Source organism: Dreissena polymorpha, chromosome 10 (genome assembly GCF_020536995.1).
Source record: "Dreissena polymorpha isolate Duluth1 chromosome 10, UMN_Dpol_1.0, whole genome shotgun sequence".
Classification (NCBI taxonomy): domain Eukaryota; kingdom Metazoa; phylum Mollusca; class Bivalvia; order Myida; family Dreissenidae; genus Dreissena; species Dreissena polymorpha.
This window is the reverse complement of record NC_068364.1, coordinates 3,731,530-3,750,655: the sequence shown is the minus strand read 5'-3', so window position 1 is coordinate 3,750,655 and position 19,126 is coordinate 3,731,530. Positions and strand designations below refer to the sequence as shown.

Sequence of the window (19,126 nt, the reverse complement as noted above, 5' to 3'; positions counted from 1 at the left end):
AATAAAAAGTATGGGAACATTTCGGGTTTCGCGAAGGTTCTGATGCAAAGGCAACTTGCAAAACGTGTTTTGTTGACGTAAGTTACCCATATGGTTTGTTTACTAAACTGTGTGTATTCTGTTAAGAAGTCAACTGGAAGTTGTTTATATACCTACATTTTGTTTTTTTCTGTTCAACACATGGGATACATTGTGCATTTTATGTTATTTAAGAATAACTCAACAGGAAGTTTTGTTAAATAAATGTGTTACTTATAAAACAATGTTACGTTTTTAAATTTTATTTAAAAAAAATAAACACTTTAAATGTACAACATAATAAGTTATTAACAAATACCAAACATATTAATTCATGCTTTGGACACACAAAACATGAAATAGTTTGCAAAATAAGCAGCAAATAGTTTAATTTAAATCGAATCGAAAATAATCAAATCGAACCATTTGGTTTCGAAATCGAATCGAATCAAATGATGGGTGAATCGTTACAGCTCTAGTGGTAGGCCACTAGATTTTGCCCCCTTAAGATTGTGGGGTGGGGGCACGAGATTTTGGCCCCTGAAGCTTGTTGTAGGCCAAGAGATTTTTGCCTTAACTATTTTGGGAGGGGGGGGGGGGGTGGGCACAAGACTTTGGCCTTAAAGATTGTGGTGGGCAACTATATTTAAGATCTCTAAAGATTGTGGGGACCACTATATTTAAGACCTCTGAAGATTGTGGGGACCACTACGTTTTGACTCCTAACAAATGTTGTGGGCCAGTAGATTTTGACCATCTAAAGATTGTAGTGGGCCCTTAGATTTTGGACGCCTAAAATAATAGTGGGCCCTTAGACTTTGGAAGCCTACAGTTTGAAGTGGGCATTTTGATTTTGGTGCCTACAGATTGTAGTGGGTCACTATATTTTGGTCCCTAATGATTGCCATGGGCCTGTAGATTTTTGCAGAACACTAATATGTTGTCAGTTCAAGACGTGTTGAAAATACACATTGCCAAAGTTTTATTTCCATGTATTATGTCAAGTTGATAGGTAGTTCAAGGGTCAAAGGTTAAACTATAGTATATGAAATAACAAACTGATACAACTGTCACACTCTTAATTCTGAAATAAAGTCTTTAAACTTCCACACTGTGTTCAAGGAAAATAATGGTTCTTTTTTAATTGGTGCATGTTGGCTAAATGTATGAGATATTTTTTTTTTCCTCCTTGCTGTTTGCAATTCAAGTCATATAAACAACTTCAACATAAATAATTTTGATTTTAGATTTATCGAAAGTACATGTAAAAAAATACTCCCTACTTTGAAATATTCCTTGTTCATGTTTGGAATTATGTATTTTATTCAATTTGTATCAGCTTTACAATCTGATGTTGCAAATTCATTTGCTGAGCAAATTCCATTACCATAAAAGGTTCGAATTTTAGATGCTAATGCTTTCTCACTATTATTTCATAAAGAAGGTAAATTACCATATTTTGCTCAAAATAACTGAAACTCTTGGTTTTAAATATAAATGTTCTACTACAGAAAATATTTTCCCAAATGTGCCATTTTGTAGAAAGACTTAAAATGTGTCATTTATACTGTTCTGATTTTTTTATTTCACGGCTTTTCATTGTATTAAATTTTAGCTTTTTAGATCACATTTTGTCTGTCATGCTTTGTCTGTTGTGCGTCGTCATATTTGCCATGTTAACCCTTTAGAAGCCACATAAATTATCCAATTTTCATGAAACTTGGTCAGACAATTTGTCCCAATGATATCTTGAAAGAGTTTGAAAATGGTTCTGTTTGTTTGAAAAACATCGCCACCAGGAAGTTGGGCATTTTTCCTTTTATGGCTAGTTTTGTAACACTGAATTTTTTGTGAAGTCTTCTAGTCTGAAAAAAATGTCAAGTCTGAATAGACTTTGATGTCATAGTCTGGAGCCTGTATCAATTGTAAATTCTCTTTACGTTTAGACGTAAGTCTTTTTGTTTGAATCCTGTGTCAAGTCTGAATCCTGTGTCAAGTCATAGACTGAAGTCTTCAATTGTCTGAATCCAGTGTAAGGTAACATGTATAGGTTCTTTAGTTCAATCTTGTGTCAATTTCTAGTGTTCCAGTCTAAATTCTGTCTTCAAGTTATAGTATCCCAGTCCTAATGCTGTCTCAAGTTACAGTATTCCAGTCTAAATTCTGTCTTCAAGTTATAGTATCCCAGTCCTAATGCTGTCTCAAGTTACAGTATTCCAGTCCTAATGCTGTCTCAAGTTACAGTATTCCAGTCCTAATGCTGTCTCAAGTTACAGTATTCCAGTCCTAATGCTGTCTCAAGTTACAGTATTCTAGTCCTAATGCTGTCTCAAGTTACAGTATTCCAGTCCTAATGCTGGCTCAAGTTACAGTATTCCAGTCCTAATGCTGTCTCAAGTTACAGTATTCTAGTCCTAATGCTGTCTCAAGTTACAGTATTCCAGTCTCAATTCTGTCTCAAGTTACATTATTCCAGTCTCAATTCTGTCTGAAGTTACAGTATTCCAGTCTCAATTCTGTCTCAAGTTACAGTATTCCAGTCTCAATTCTGTCTGAAGTTACAGTATTCCAGTCTCAATTCTGTCTCAAGTTACAGTATTCCGGTCTCAATTCTGTCTCAAGTTACAGCATTCCAGTCTCAATTCTGTCTCAAGTTAAAGTATTCCAGTCTCAATTCTGTCTCAAGTTTCAGCATTCCAGTCTCAATTCTGTCTCAAGTTACAGCATTCCAGTCTCAATTCTGTCTCAAGTTACAGTATTCCAGTCTCAATAATTATTCTGTCTCAAGTTACAGCATTCCAGTCTCAATTCTGTCTCAAGTTACAGCATTCCAGTCTCAATTCTGTCTCAAGTTACAGTATTCCAGTCTCAATTAAAGTAATAGTGTTCCTGTTTTAAGTCTGTCTCTAGTTGTAGTGTTCAAGTCTAAATTCTGATTCAAGTTGTAGTGTTTCAGTCTGAATCCTTTTTAGCTCATCTATTTTTTGAAAAAAAATTATGAGCTATTGTCATCACCTTGGCGTCGGCGTCCGGTAAAGTTTAACATTTAGGTCCACTTTTCTCAGAAAATATCAATGCTATTGCATTCATACTTGGTACACTTACTAACTATCATCAGGGGACTGGGCAGGCAAAGTAAGATAACTCTGGCATGCATTTTGACAGAATTATGTGCCCTTTTTATACTAAGAAAATTGAAAATTTTAGTTAAGTTTTGTGTAATGCATATTAAACTTGCAATAATCTATAGATTCTTCAATATACATGTACCATTATGATTTAAATCATAATCTCTTTAAGAGTATGAATTTAAGTCAGGATGTTTTTTATGTAACTAGATGATGTGTAGGTCAAGTTCGAACATGGGCCATGCCAGGTCAAAAACTAGGTCACGGGGTCACTTAGTGTGTTTTAAACCTCCCCATGTTGTCCGCCCTCTAATTCAAGTAGTTTTTATCCAATCTTCACCAAAATTGGTCAGAAGTTGTATCTTGATAATGTCTAGGGCAAGTTTGAATATGGGTCATGCTGGGTCTAAAACAAGGTCACGGGGTCACTTAGTGCGTTTTAAACATCACAATGTTGTCCGCTCTCTAATTCAAGTAGTTTTTATCCAATCTTCACCAAACTTGGTCAGAAGTTGTATCTAGATATTTTCTAGGTCAAGTTTGAATATGGGTCATGCTGGGTCAAAAACTAGGTCACGGGGTATCTTAGTGCGTTTTATACCTCACCATGTTGTCTGCTCTCTAATTCAAGTAGTTTTCATCCAATCCTCACCAAACTTGGTCACAAGTTTTATCTAAATGATCTCTAGGACAAGTTTGAACATGGGCCATTCCGGGTCTAAAACTAGATCACGGGGTCACTTAGTGCGTTTTTTAACATTCAGCATGGTGTCCGCTCTCTAATTCAAGTAGTTTACATCCGATCTTCACCAAACTTGGTCACAAGTTTTATGGAGATGATCTTAAGGCCAAGTTAGAACATGGGCCTTTCTGGGTCAAAAACTAGGTCAAGGGGTCACTAAGTGCGTTTTAAAAATTGAGCATGGTGTCCTCTGTTTTTTGTGAAGACAACATGCAAAATATTATGTGTCAATGCGGCATGTGGGGGTATTCGTCACGTCTGTGACAAAGCTCTAGTTTTTACAGAATTATGGCCCTTTTTGACTTAGTAACTTTGAATATATGGTTAAATTTTGTGTTTAGATCCACTTTACTTCTAAAGTATCAAGGCTATTGCTTCCACTTTCATGCTATCATGAGGGTACTGTACCTGGCAAGTTGAATTTTACCTTGACCTTTGAATGACCTTGACTCTCAAGGTCAAATTATTAAATTTTGCTAACATTGCCATAACTTCTTTATTTATGATTAGATTTGATTGATACTTTGACGAAACAACTCTTACCTGACATACCACAATAGACTCCACCCAAACCATGCCCCCCCCCCCCCCCCCCCCCCCAAATTCCCCCCTCCCCCCAAAAAAACGGTTCAAATACACAAATATTTATTTTTATTATTTTATTTTTGAAATACCGTCAAGATTACCCCCCTAAAAAAAAAAAATTGTTTTTTTTAGCATTTTTTTTCATTTTTGGAAGATAATGTAATAAATGACCACACCCACACACTATACACCCTCTCCACTCCGCTCCAACCCTCCCTCATTTGTGATTGAAATTGAGATAGGTCCCTTCACCTTTAAAAATAAAAATAGATGAGGGGTCTGCATCCGCAAGGCGGTGCTCGTGTTAAGTTTTGGTGTTCCAGTTTAAAAATGTAGGCATGTTGCTCGTGCATTTTAATTTTGCAAATTTTCAGATTATTTTTGGTGAAGAAAGACTGTTTTTAACACAAATAAAAAAGAAGTTTATACCTCTCAAGTGAAGTGATGATTTTAACAGAAAGTTTAATAAAGATACATGTTTGAACAGAAGTACAAAAGCAAACAACATGAGTGACAATTTCAAAGAAAACAGAAAAAAAACAACGCAAAAAGCGCTAGTTTAAAAAGGATGTCACTATAGTTGCAATCATAATCAAGAAAAAAGTCAACAATTAAAGCAAAAAATGTCTCAGGATTCTATTCCGACGATAAAATTTAACTGCGACTCGGAAAGCTCCAATGAAGAACTGGATGACAATAAGATTTGGAACAGTCGTGGCAAAATAAGAGAAGGGAACCAAGGAGGGCTTAGTTCTCAAGATAGCGATGGATACATAGAGGGACATTTGGGGACAAGAATTCCTGGGCTTAGTTCTCAAGATAGCGATGGATACGTAGAGGGGCATTTGGGTACGAGAATTCCCTCGCGTTCAAAGGTAATGTTTTAGGGGTATTTGGTAGCTTAATGGTTTGAAAATAGCTGTTTCCCTTGACAAATAATGATTTTAGTAGTTCAGTTATACAGGTAATACAGTGGGAAATTCAGTAATGATTTTAGCCTTTAAAGTCATTTCCAAATTTTTGTTAAACCAAAATGATGCAATTGGTCTTTATATAAATACCTCTTGTTACTGAATTTTGATATTGAATATTTGTTATCTATGAACACTTCGAACACATCCACCTGCCCTCATTTTGACCTTGGGATTGAACTACTTTTGGTTTAAGACTCAGTCAGAAGGTTCAAAATTCTCGGTTCACCCAAATTGGTTCACCCAAATGGATTTGTTTCATCTGACATAAACCTGTGTGTTACAAGGCTTTAATACTTATATGGTTGTTATCATATCCCTTTCCCACTCTGAAGCAAAGTGAAAAGGGCTATGTGCAAACAGCATAATACCACAACAGCCTGCGCGTAACTCACAGTCTGTTCAGGTTTTATGCTGTTTGCTGTTCATCAGTATCTAAGGGTTGGAAATGAAGCCTTTAAAACTTGAATCTAGTAAGAAAGGTCTTGAATTAAATTAAACTTTGTAAGGTACTACAAATGCGTTAACCCTTTCAGTGCGGGAACCGAATTTTGAAGGCCTGTGCAAACAGTTTGGATTTAGATGAGCGCCACAAAATGTGGCATCTCATCAGGATCCAAAATGTTTGCTATTCTGATAGTATTCTTTGAAAAAAATGGAAGAAAATGCTAATTTTAGAAATTTAGCAGACAACATTTTAGCAGAGGACAAATTTTCCAGCATGCAAAGGGTTAAAATACGTTTCTTAGTTGTAAAAGGTTAAGAACACTTTCAAAACACCCACATCACCTGATTTCATGTTGACCATGCAATTAACATACTTTTGGACTTCGACTTCTTCAAATGGTTCCAAAGTCCAGTTCAAGAACTGATCCAGTCCTTAATACTTTTAGAGAGTTTTTAGAGAGTTTTTAAATGTAGTTCTTGAAAACAAAGGAAGATTTTCTGCTTAATGAAAATTATAAATTTATAATGTTTATGCAGTCCAACTTAGCGGTCACCTGACTTAAGCGGTCACCTGGCATAAGCTTTTTATGCTTGTTACAGTGAAATTTTTGCACATGTTATTACAATATGGAAACTTGGGCTTATAAGCTAATTGTGGTGAAATCCAATCCAGGTATTGTAACTGAATAAGTTCTTGTATTCAGACTTTGACCCCATGTCCATCTAGCAATTACTAGTTGGTAATTCATTAGGCCTATGATATTAAGCATCACAGATAACTGTATTATGTTGCAAAGGTTTTGGCTATGCGTTACTGCAATTTTGCACCAAGTATGTTGACTATCTTGACCAGATCTGTAAACAATCTACAGTTGACCATTACATTAGTTATTGCTAATGCACTGCCAGGAGAATGTGGTATCCAGGCATTTTAAGGTCAGACCATTAGGCTTCTGAGGACTACTGATTTATTAGCTAGGCTGTTTTCAGAGAAAACCAGAGGTATTGTCATAGCCAGCTTGCAGACGGAGAAAACCAGAGGTATTGTCATAGCCAGCTTGCTGCGTTGTGCTAAAACCTTAACATTGGCTCTATAATCAAAGTGCTTCCACCTACAACTTTGAAACTTCATGTGTAGCTGCACCTTGATGAGTTCTGCATGCCACACCAATTTTTGGGTCACTAGGTCAAAGGTCAAGGTCACTGTGACCTTTAATATAAAAAACAACAACATTCTTCTGACAAGCTTTCATTTGTTCAAAACTGCACCCGCAGCTGAGCGTTGGCATCCGCTATGCAGCGCTTTGTTACATGTGTATTTTGAGGGTCAACCATTAAGCTTTTGCAGCATACTGGTTTCTGATAATTCGAGCTCAGAACATGAATTTTTTGTGGACCTGGTTTCTAATATTTTGATAGTTAATTCTAAAGCTATTTCTGTCCAGAGAATGATAATATATTTTAAGGGTTGACCATAAAGCTTTTGCTCACCACTGAGTTAACGACCATAAAAATTTCAAACATTACCTTGCAGACTACTGGTTTCTTCTATGTTGTGGGTGGACTACAAATCTTTTGCTGGCACAGATTTGTTATATTTTGAGGTTTTACAATAAAATACTGATTTTCTCTGACTGGGCCATTTATGTCCTAGTATTTGCCCTGTTTAATCTGAAGATTTATGTTTCTCTTAGCAGAACAGAAAAAGTCAGTTTTTATACCCTTGCAAGAAAGAAGAGAGGGGTATTAAACGGATTCATTTATGACATTTTCTCTGTACACTGGTCTGTAGATACAAACTTTCGGGCTAAGTAATCGCTCTTCAATTTAGAACATTCAAACATAACATGCCTGTATAGATTGTTCACAATGATATTAAGTAAAGTTTAGTAGTTGAAATATATTTACTGTACATAAAAAATGTCTTAAGAAATTTCCTCTTTTTCAACTGGGTTTTACTTAATACTGTTACTTGTAAGCTGTAGTTGCATATCGCTTCTTTGCACATAATTGTACCTTTACTGTAATGAATAATGACAAGAAATAGACATGTCTAGATGTCTAGACAGCTTCTAGAAACAGCTAAAAATAACAAAACAGTTTCTGCTCATAAGCTGGAGTTTGGATGGAGATATAAAATTATGTTTGTTGGTAGCATCATGGCCTAGCTTGGAATTTTGGGTTTTTCGAAGTCAAGGTCACTCAGTGACTAAACATAGAAAAACAGTACACACGTGGTTTTCAGGCAGTACATTTAGTTTGCATGGAACAATCTTAACCCTTTCAGTGCGGGAACCGAATTTTAAAGGCCTTTGCAAACAGTTTGGATCCAGATGAGACGCCACAGAACGTGGCGTCTCATCAGGATTCAAACTGTTTGCTATTCAGATAGTATTCTTTGAAAAAAAAATCGAAGAAAATGCTAATTTTAGAAATTCAGCAGACGACATTTTTGCAGCGACAAATTTCCCAGCGTGCAAAGGGTTAATGAAACTTTTTATACAACAATCTTGCATGGAGACCTAGCTTTGTATTTCTTTTGGGAAGTGTCAGGTAAAGGTCAAGGGCACTGTTACTAAAAATAGAAAAAAATATCTTACTCTCAATAAATTATGTTCAGATTGAGGAATATCAGCGCAATTTTGTGGGATGGTTACATGTTGAGGTAGCTTGGTTTGCATTTTGGCCCTGTTGGATCAAGGTCAAGGTCACTGTTACTGAAAAAAAAGTGTTTAATAACACGAGTTTTAATGGAGGTATTACGCGGAAATTTTGTGTGAATGAAGCTTACATGCTTACATGTAGATTTTGTGTGGGATTGCACAGTTATTCAAATAAGTATGTAAAACTGCAAAAACCTTGTAAAGTGATGTTGTCGTGTTTCTTGTCAAATGTTTATAGAATTTCGTTTTCCATGGTGTTCCATTAAACAATATTTTCCTCCATATTTTCCTCCATTGAGACCCTAAAAGATACCTTAAAAATCTAATTTTCCTGTAATGATCTTATATTCACTTGCAGAAAATATAGAAACATCTTCTGTGAGGCTGGTTCAGTGTGACATTATACAAGTGAATATTAGATCATATTGATTTGCTATCTTGTCAATATTGTATAGTGATTTTGCTATACATGTAGTTCATTTCTGGTGCAATTCCGTTGTGAATTACAAATTGTGGTCATGACTTCCATTAACCAAGTATGGTTGTTTGCTGCAATGTATTGCTTTATGAAATAAGCCATAATGTAATCTTAAGTTTTGTGATGAAATGCTTTTTAGATGTTTTAGAATATTATAAATAATAATTTGATAATTTAAATACTTGCATTTATTTATAAAAGGCACTAATCTGTTTGATTCGAGGAGTGTTTCAGACTCGAAACATTTGATATAATGGATAAAAACAAAGTGAGAATTATGTCTCTTATTGATCAGGGTAATTACTGAAAATTATGATTGGTTAGAATGTGTGACTGAAACTTTGATTTCAGCTTGTTATTTCCACTTTTGAATGAAACTTCATTGACTTGTTTGACTGACATGTTGTTGACAATTTTGACTTTAACATGATTGATAGTTTTAACTTTAAACTTTTGAATGAAACAAAAAACTGAAAAATCAGCCATGACATCTTTTTTGAGAAATACAGTATATTCCACTTAATTGAATATCGGTTAATCGTATATTTCGGTTAATTGAATAGAAATTGAAAACACCAAACCATTTGCATCTCTTCCCCTTGTAAAAACTCCACATATTCTGATAGGAAATATGGCGTATTTCGGTTAATTGAATAACCAATTTTCTATTGCACACTATAATCCACACTATAATCCAGCAAAGGAAATATGGCGTATTTCGGTTAATTGAATAACCAATTTTCTATTGCACACTATAATCCACACTATAATCCAGCAAAGAATGTCATAAATCTCCAAGGATACGCATAGTAATGACAATTTTGACAGACACGCTCAATTGACTGCCTTTGTTTTCATTTCACACCATGCATGTATGCAGCGTCTGTCAAGCTTCACGTGACTAACAGGTGTAGTATGCGAGCAAGTACAATGCAAACACTGGAGGATCCGGTGTGCAGTCAGGTGCAAACTTTCGAATGCAAACTGTCGAGTAACACACTTCCACAGTTTGTTGTTGCTTAGAAACTATTAAAGAGTGTGTTGCAGATTAGAAACAAACTGTTGACATGTCTTTCTAGACAGTTTGCAATAGGTGATGGAATGTTACACTAATATATATTCTCAGTTCGTGTATATAAACCTACACAAATGCCTCACAGTAAATCATATCTAAACATGATGTCGAACAATCGAAAACGCGCACATTTGTCAAAACATTGCAGTCTTAACACTGCTGATCATGTTTTCACAATAACCAAAATTAAATCCAGTATTGACCAGATTTTCCGGTAAATCAATACACAGTACATTATCTGTTTCAATACTAAACTATCTTAAAGAGCGTAACGTCAAAGATACTGCATTCTCCACGCTACAAAGTTTTCCTTTGACAGTGTATATACACCCACGCTAATTTTCGCGCGCTTTTTACCAGGACAATACATGAGCAATAGATGTTGCTAGCGTAAGCGTTGGGTAAGCAATAAAATGAAAATGGGAAAAATCATTACACGCACCGTATGGCGTGACATTGAACATTGCTGCATAGTTTTCACTAGCTTTTTGTTGGGGGCAAAGGAAATATACATGTGGACGTTTTATTGAAAGATAGAAAGTGTGTTTTGGATTACAAAATTTGTATTCTCATTTGGGAATTCAACAAAACATTTATATTATATTTATAATGGATTCAATATTAAATTCCAATATTAACTTTTTTTAAAAGCATTACATGTCGAATGTAATTAACGTTTTAATTATGCATGAAAATCACAATTTCCAGGATGATTACACCCGGTTATTGATTACATTGGCAATATAACTGATTCCGCATAACTGAATACTCCGGATAATTGAATATTCGGACGTGACAAATGGACTATTCAATTAAGCGAAATCTACTGTATTAATTACAAGATTGAAGCACCTCGCGGGGTCAATTACTTAAGTTTGTACATATTGTTTGTTGTTATATGGAATCCATGCCTATGTTTTACTGATGTTTATCATGCGCATGTTTATATCTCAAGTGATGATTTCTATTTACTTTGTAATCATTTACCTGTTGACAATGTTCTTATCTTATATTCTACATACTGATTTAACTTCCAACAACTAACAAACACAAAATTCTCAATAGCATATTAATAGTTTTCATTTTATTTGCACAAATGACCGGTTTCATTAAAAAATGTGTCTATTACACTGTATTATGTGAATTGGGAATAAGACATCAATTTGGGAATAAATTGTGTTTTATCATAAGTGCATAATATGCAGTTTTATATGTTGCATTTATCTAGTTTTACAAATTATGATTAAAACATATACTTGCATATATAATAGCACCATTTAAATTGATTTTACTTCAAAACTGGATTTTTGATGATTTGATTTATATGTTAGTGGATCTGTGTGTAATCAGATTCATATGCATATTCTGCTTTATTATGTTTGTCACACTGTTCAGTTAACTGAAATAGCATTGAACTGTAGATGTGAAATGCAAGATTTTAAAGGTAAACACATTAAAATATATTAACTTTACTCAGTTTAATACATCATTAACTCAACAAGAACACTCAAGTGTGTTTGTTTATATTTATTAATGTTTTCCCCATTTGATATTGAATTAAATAAGTCCATTTACTGTGAATACATTGAACAACTGCTGTTTTTGATCACAGTAAATATTGTTTACTTTGCATCCCCAGTATGTGAAATGTGAAGTTAAACAGGTTTTCATAAAGAAATAGTGTTATGAAGTTCAAGAAATTGTTTATTTTAATGTATGTTGTATTTTAATGTCTGTTTTAAGGTTTGTCATTGCGTTATTCGCGCGATTCGCGTAGTCAAAATCAGTCGACAGAATTTTCCTCACCTCTGACTTTGCCTCAATCACACCCCTGATAGGGGATATTTGTTGGATTTGATTGTAATTCACAAGCAATCATAGAAAATATTTTCAAGAGGCGCGCAGCCATGAGTGAAAAAATATTTTTTCTATGATCACAAGTATTATAGTTATTAATTGGTTAATTTAAAAAATTCTTTTAGTTATTGGTAAATAAACATTCTGTACTGTTTTTTTAGTTATGGCATTTAAACAACATTGCTTATGCTCTCATGGTTGTTTTCATGTTCATCAGGAATCAAGAGTTTTGTTTATTGACTGACAAACATTTCCATTTATTGAATTCCCCCACGGTCCTCACACTACTTTGGGGGAAGGGGTCCGCAGCACTTAGGAGGGGGAATTTTTCGCGGCGTTTTCCTTTTTGGGGGATTTTTTTACTTACTCTCTCATTATTTCATTTGTACACGTTTGCACTATATTCATTGCATTTTTCATAATTTAGTATGTTTGAAAAGATTAAATTGAAATAGAATTGAGATATAATAATCATGAGACACATCTTTCTATTTAAAAAAATAATAATTTTTTTTTTTTTTTTTTTAGGGGGAAAAAAGTATACTTTTCAGGTGGGGGACTGCCGCCGAAATTCTGCGGTTGATTAGATAGATTGAGGGCCCTGTCCCCATATGAAAGGCCCACCACCTTTTCACAAATAGTGGAAATATGTTTACATGCTTAACCTGTTTGTCTTCAATTCATTAAGTGCATTTGTTCATTGTATAATGTCTTGCTGATCTCATAAATTGTTGCACTGATATTTTGCACATTTCCTTTCAACTAAATTCTCATTATGTCGCCTCACAAAATGTCAGGTTAAAAACCACCTTTAACTTTTTAAGAGTTCTCCAGTCTCACTCTAATTTTGCTCTTAAATCTTATGTTTACCTAGATGCGCCCAAAAAATGTCACTTTTTTACTCGCTATCATTTGTACATTTTGTGTCATCAGATACTTTTGCAATACTTTAGATAAAAAGGCTTCAATACAAAAGGTAGGTTACTTTTTTCCAGCATGTCAAAGTTGTACACAATAACCCATATTTCAAAAATGATTTAAAATAACCTTGAGATAACACTGTCCTAAATCTGTTTAAGTTGTGTGAAAACAATCCTATGGTTGTGCCATATTTTTTTTGATAAATCATTGAACTGCTGAAATATGAGTAGATTAAGCTGAACTGCAAAAATCGTACAATATTATGTTTCAAATGATGACCCAAATACCAATGATTAATAATCCTGTTGTTCAACTGAGGTGGTATGACTTGCTTTATACTTTTGATATTTAGATCATGACTTGTACAATATGAATTTTGAAGCAATATGGATCATTAAAATAACCCCTATATCATTTGTTTAATTGTTTGTGTTTAATATTTAGCTTTATTTTCATAGAACCATGTGGGTTACAACAAATCCAAAGAAAAATAATATCTTCAAAAACTTTATTTACATGAATTCCTTGTTGTTGGTTTTAAACATCAACAATCTTGTTAAAAAAAAACAATCACATATATAGTCTGCAGGATGTGCTGTTTCATTGTAGCTTTGTAGAGTAGAAACATAATTGGAGGTGGGGTCATTATTTTCAAAGACGGAAAATGTGTCCTCACAGGAAGAACTTAATAAGTAAGGTTTTCCCAGAGGAAAACAATTTGGTCTCATTTTCCCTGAATAAGTTGTTCCTGTAGAGAATCTAACAATCAGACACTACTACTGTGACATTTTTAACCAGGTTTTTCGAAGAAAAAAACTGGTTATTAGATCTGAGAATGTCAGCGGGCGGGCTGGCGGGCAGGCAGGCGGAACAAGCTTTTCCGGGCCATAACTCTGTCGTTCATTGTCAGATTTTAAAATCATTTGGCACATTTGTTCACCATCATTAGACGGTGTGTCACAAGAAATAATTTCGTTGATATCTCCAAGTTCAAGGTCACAATTTGAGTTTGAAGGTAAAAAATGGCCATAAATGAGCTAGTTCGGGCCATAACTTTGTCGTTCATTGTCAGATTTTAAAATCATTTTGCACATTTGTTCCCCATCATTAGACAGTGTGTCTCGCCAAAGACTTACATCGATATCTCCAAGGTCAAGGTCACAATTTGAGTTTGAAGGTCAAAAATGGCCATAAATGAGCTTGTCCAGGCCATTACTTTGTGATTTATTGTGAGATTTTAAAATCATTTGGCACATTTGTTCACCATTATTGGACGGTGTGTCGCACGAATAATTACGTCAATATCTCCAAGGTCAAGGTCGCCACAACTAAAAATAGATTGATTTTGAAACAACTATATAACTATGTACAATCAGTAACAATGCACATTTTGATTTTGAGTTGTCTCTCTTTATCAGACTTTTTTATGCCCCCCTTCGAAGAAGAGGGGGTATATTGTTTTGCACATGTCGGTCGGTCCGTCGGTCGGTCTGTCCACCAGATGGTTTCCGGATGATAACTCAAGAATGCTTAGGCCTAGGATCTTGAAACTAAATAGGTACATTGATCATGACTGGCAGATGACCCCTATTGATTTTCAGGTCACTGATCAAAGGTCAAGGTCACAGTGACTTGAAATAGTAAAATGGTTTCCGAATAATAACTCAAGAATGATAATACGCCTAGGATCATGAAACTTCATAGGTACATTAATCATGACTGGCAGATGACCCTTATTGATTTTCAGGTCACTAGGTCAAATGTCAAGGTCACAGTGACTCGAAACAGTAAAATGGTTTCCGGATGATAACTCAAGAATGCTTACGTCTAGGATCATGAAACTTCATAGGAACTTTGACCATGACTGGCAGATAACCCCTATTGATTTTCAGGTCACTAGGTCAAAGGTCAAGGTCACAGTGACTCGAAACAGTAAAATTGTTTCCGGATGATAACTCAAGAATGCTTACGCCTAGGATCATGAAACTTCATAGGTACATTGATCATGACTGGCAGATGACCTGTATCAATATTCAGGTCACTAGGTCAAAGGTCAAGGTCACAGTGACTAGAAACAGTAAAATGGTTTCCAGATGATAACTAAAGAATAATTAGGCATAGGATCATGAAACTTCATAGGTAATTTGATCATGACTGGCAGATGACCCCTATTGATTTTCAGGCCACTAGGTCAAAGGTCAAGGTCACAGTACAAAAAACGTATTCAAACAATGGATTCCACTTCAACTGACAGCCCATATGGGGGCATGCATGTTTTACAAACAGCCCTTGTTTTCTAATTGAAATCATGGTCAATTTTACACAAGGGGGTTAACAATACACATTTTGAATTGTCTTTCTTTATCAGACTTTTTTCAACTGAAAACCTGGTTTTGTGACAATTTTGTTCCTTGTCCTTGATTTTGTACTGTCATCTACCCAAAATGGCATCTCATTTTTCTCTTGAATCTCTGTTAAATGAAAATCTATATTAATTGGGAAGAAATCTCAATTTCAATGAAATAATCATCTCCATGGGCTCTGTTTTTTTCCACAGAAATCTCACATTTCAACAAAATATACTATTTCACCATAAACATATGTTTCTCTACAATTTCTATTTGACTGAAATCACTATTTCAAAGCTTAAATATCCATTTTAATGCTGAAATCTCAATTTGGCCAATATTTCTATTTCAGTTTGACCTTGCGAAGCAGGAACATGAGGGCGCATACTATGTACAGCGACAGCAGCTCCATGCCATGTACGCCCGCACGGCGTTGGAGCATAAATGTATGCTGGATATCGACTCTGACCCACACAGCGCGCGGATGACTGGCATCATTTGTACCATTGGTGGGTATTTCTGTTTCCTTGCTGAGTAATTTTCGATTTATAATGGTTCATTTACCAAAGAACAACACTTAGGTATTTATGTCCAGTGATTTTTTTTGCTTTTTTTTGTTACAGCCTGTGGCATTTGGATTGGGAAAATTAGCGCGATAAACCATGAAATTGGGAAAAATAGCGCGATAAACCATGAAATTGGGAAACATTATAAATATGATTATAAGAACAGAATAACAATTGCTAAGTTCATGTTTGACAGCATTTTTATATTATAAAGTGCTGCTTTCATGTCTTCTTACAACGTTTAGTTAATATCCTTCCACATGCATATTAAACTTGCAATAATCTATAGATTCTTCAATATACATGTACCATTATGATTTAATCATAATCTCTTTAAGAGTATGAATTGAATTCAGGATGTTTTTTAAAATAAAATATGATATGGTGAAAACATTTACAAATATAACAAACACGCTTTTGTGTTCTTGCTGTGTGAATGTTGTATTAAATGGAGCTAAAATAATACATTTCATTTGTTTACCTTTTTAATATCTTGCACAATTGACATCCTCAGTTCAATGCTATTTCACCAAACTATACAGCGTGACAAACATAATAAAGCAGAATATGCATATGAATCTGAATAAACACAGATCCACTAACATATAAATCAAATCATGTTTGTCTCTTTCCATTTTCAAACGGTTCTCGTCTTAATTTGCTTTAACTTTGTGAACTCCAATTTCCCAACACAGATTTCCGTGACGCACATTCACTGTGAACATTTCTAATAAATATTTGTTGCTGTTCATCTCAAACATAGTATTTTGCGTTAATTGACACACACATTAAATTATCTCCTGATAACCATGTGATATCCGCTGTTAATTTTAGTGTTATTTATCATTTTCGCTGCTTATCGCAAACTTCTCGTCTGCTTGCCGCCATCTTGGATGTGTGTAAAAACAGGCGTAAACAATCGGGATACATCAACTATCGTCGGTATCCTCCGCAATATAGAGAGAGATGTGTGGATAGCAACGTAAAATCGTATTCGGCTACATTCGCGAACATTCGTAAGTCAGTTGTCATTCGGCGAAGACTCGACAAGCTCGATCGGCACTCATTCTACGAAATTAACGCTTAATGACATTGTAATCTTATTGGCTTAATTGGGAAAATTTGTTCATTTTTTGGGAAATTTTGGTCAGATTTTGGGGAAAAAACGTCATTTTTATGTCCCCCACTATAGTAGTGGGGGACATATTGTTTTTGCCCTGTCTGTTGGTCTGTTGGTTTGTTTGCGCCAACTTTAACATTTTGCAATAACTTTTGCTATATTGAAGATAGCAACTTCATATTTGGCATGCATGTGTATCTCATGAAGCTGCACATTTTGAGTGGTGAAAGGTCAAGGTCAAGGTCATCCTTCATGGTCAGAGGTCAAATACATGTGGCCCAAATCGCTTATTTTATGAATACTTTTGCAATATTGAAGATAGCAACTTGATATTTGGCATGCATGTGTATCTCATGGAGCTGCACATTTTGAGTGGTGAAAGGTCAAGGTCAAGGTCATCCTTCAAGGTCAGAAGTCAAATATATGTGGCCCAAATCGCTTATTTTATAAATACTTTTGCAATATTGAAGATAGCAACTTGATATTTTGCATGCATGTGCATCTCATGGAGCTGCACATTTTGAGTAGTGAAAGGTAAAGGTCATCCTTCAAGGTCAGAGGTCAAATATATGTGGCCCAAATCGCTTATTTTATGAATACTTTTTCAATATTGAAGATAGCAACTTGATATTTGACATGCATGTGTACCTCATGGAGCTGCACATTTTGAGTGGTGAAAGGTCAAGGTCAAGGTCATCCTTCACAAGGTCAAGGTCATCCTTCAAGGTCAAACATCATATAGGGGGACATTGTGTTTCACAATCACATCTTGTTTGCAATTGGGAAGCAGCCGAATATGGGGGGTAATTTTGGGCAAAAAAAATCACTGATGTCCTGGTGCACAAACTAGGCTATTTGGACATCTCTTTTTTTTAAGCAATTTGAACAAATGGGGCAATAAAAAATATATTGAGCAAGGGGGACTTTTTGGGTAATAAGGAACAAATGGGCCATTAGATATAATGGCTATAGGGATGTATGGGGCAACAGAGTCAAACAGGTTGAAAGGTTATGTATATTGTAATAGAAACAAATCTGGAAAAAGGCACAAATGTAGCAATCGAGGCAATGATGGCAATAGGAAATTAATCAATCCTTAGGACAAAGTGGGCAATAAGGAACAGATTCAGCAAAAGATACAAATCTGACAAAGGGAATGTAAGGGCAAGAGGGACAAACAAGACTACGTGAAACAAATTTGGCCGAAGAAACAAATGTTTTAAAAGGTCAAATCTGACAATACAAACAAATTTGGAAAAGGGAAAAATCTGGAAAAAGGGACAAATCTGGCAAAAGGCCAATTTACCATGGATGTATTTCAATTACAGGCCCATCTTGCAGGGATGTGAAGATGCTTCAGAAGATGATTATTGATGGCATGAACATTGCAAGGCTGAATTTCTCTCATGGGACGCATGAGGTAAGTGAAATTACCATGGGTTGTCTAGGGTGTTGAGGACGGTAGTAGGGGCGGCAGTGGTGTAGGCCATGATGATGATGATGATGATGATGACACTTGTAAATTGGATTATGATGAGGGAAGAAGAAGGAGATAATTCTGAACAAATATCATGATATTGATGAATATGATATTGATGTCATGAATATTGAACTACCCCAATTGATTTGAATGTAACAGTGTTGTGCGTATGATGGAGGGGATAAGGAGGATTTTCCTTCATGATGGTAATGATATTCATGCCTTTTTGCTGATCAATTTGAGAAAAGGTACCTAACTTCAAATGGGAATGTTTTGTTCTCAAATTGTTCACAGTTGATATGAATTTCAATCTACCAAGGTATTTATGTATTTGAATTTAAAGCAACTTTTTTTAACTTAATACAGAAAAATTATTTAGTTGATCAATTCAAAGTATTTTCATGCCTATTGTATTATGTTTGTGATTAAAAAAAATAATTTTAGTTTGTGGGGAGGAGGGGAATAATCATATTCCTAATTTTGATATTCATTAGATTAGTAGAAAAAGGCCATTGATGATGATGTTTCTAGAAGATGTTGAAGGTGATGATGATGCGTCTTTCAGAACTGACTTAAAAGCAGCCTTGATATGTCATTTCAGTACCACCTGGGAACGGTCAAGAACATCCGAGAGGCAGTCAGCCAGTTCAGTCACCCACGGCCTGTAGCCATCGCATTGGACACCAAGGGACCGGAAATTCGAACTGGGCTGCTAGAAGGGGTAAGT

At 35.1% G+C, this 19,126-nt stretch overlaps 1 protein-coding gene across 8 annotated transcripts in view; it reads left to right on the top strand.

The window, feature by feature from the left end:
- The window catches only part of LOC127848826 (pyruvate kinase PKM-like), a 100,970-nt gene that overhangs the window by 45,690 nt on the left and 36,154 nt on the right, over nt 1–19,126 (top strand). For 5 of the 8 annotated variants that reach the window (XM_052381472.1, XM_052381471.1, XM_052381476.1 and 2 more), the window contains 3 exons: nt 15,586–15,742; nt 18,248–18,339; nt 19,001–19,120. In XM_052381472.1, coding sequence (XP_052237432.1) covers nt 15,586–15,742; nt 18,248–18,339; nt 19,001–19,120 — 369 coding nt within the window. Of the gene's footprint in view, nt 1–4,847; nt 5,349–15,585; nt 15,743–18,247; nt 18,340–19,000; nt 19,121–19,126 lie in introns of all 8 variants that reach the window. The other 3 variants (XM_052381469.1, XM_052381470.1, XM_052381473.1) reach the window with 1 other exon arrangement.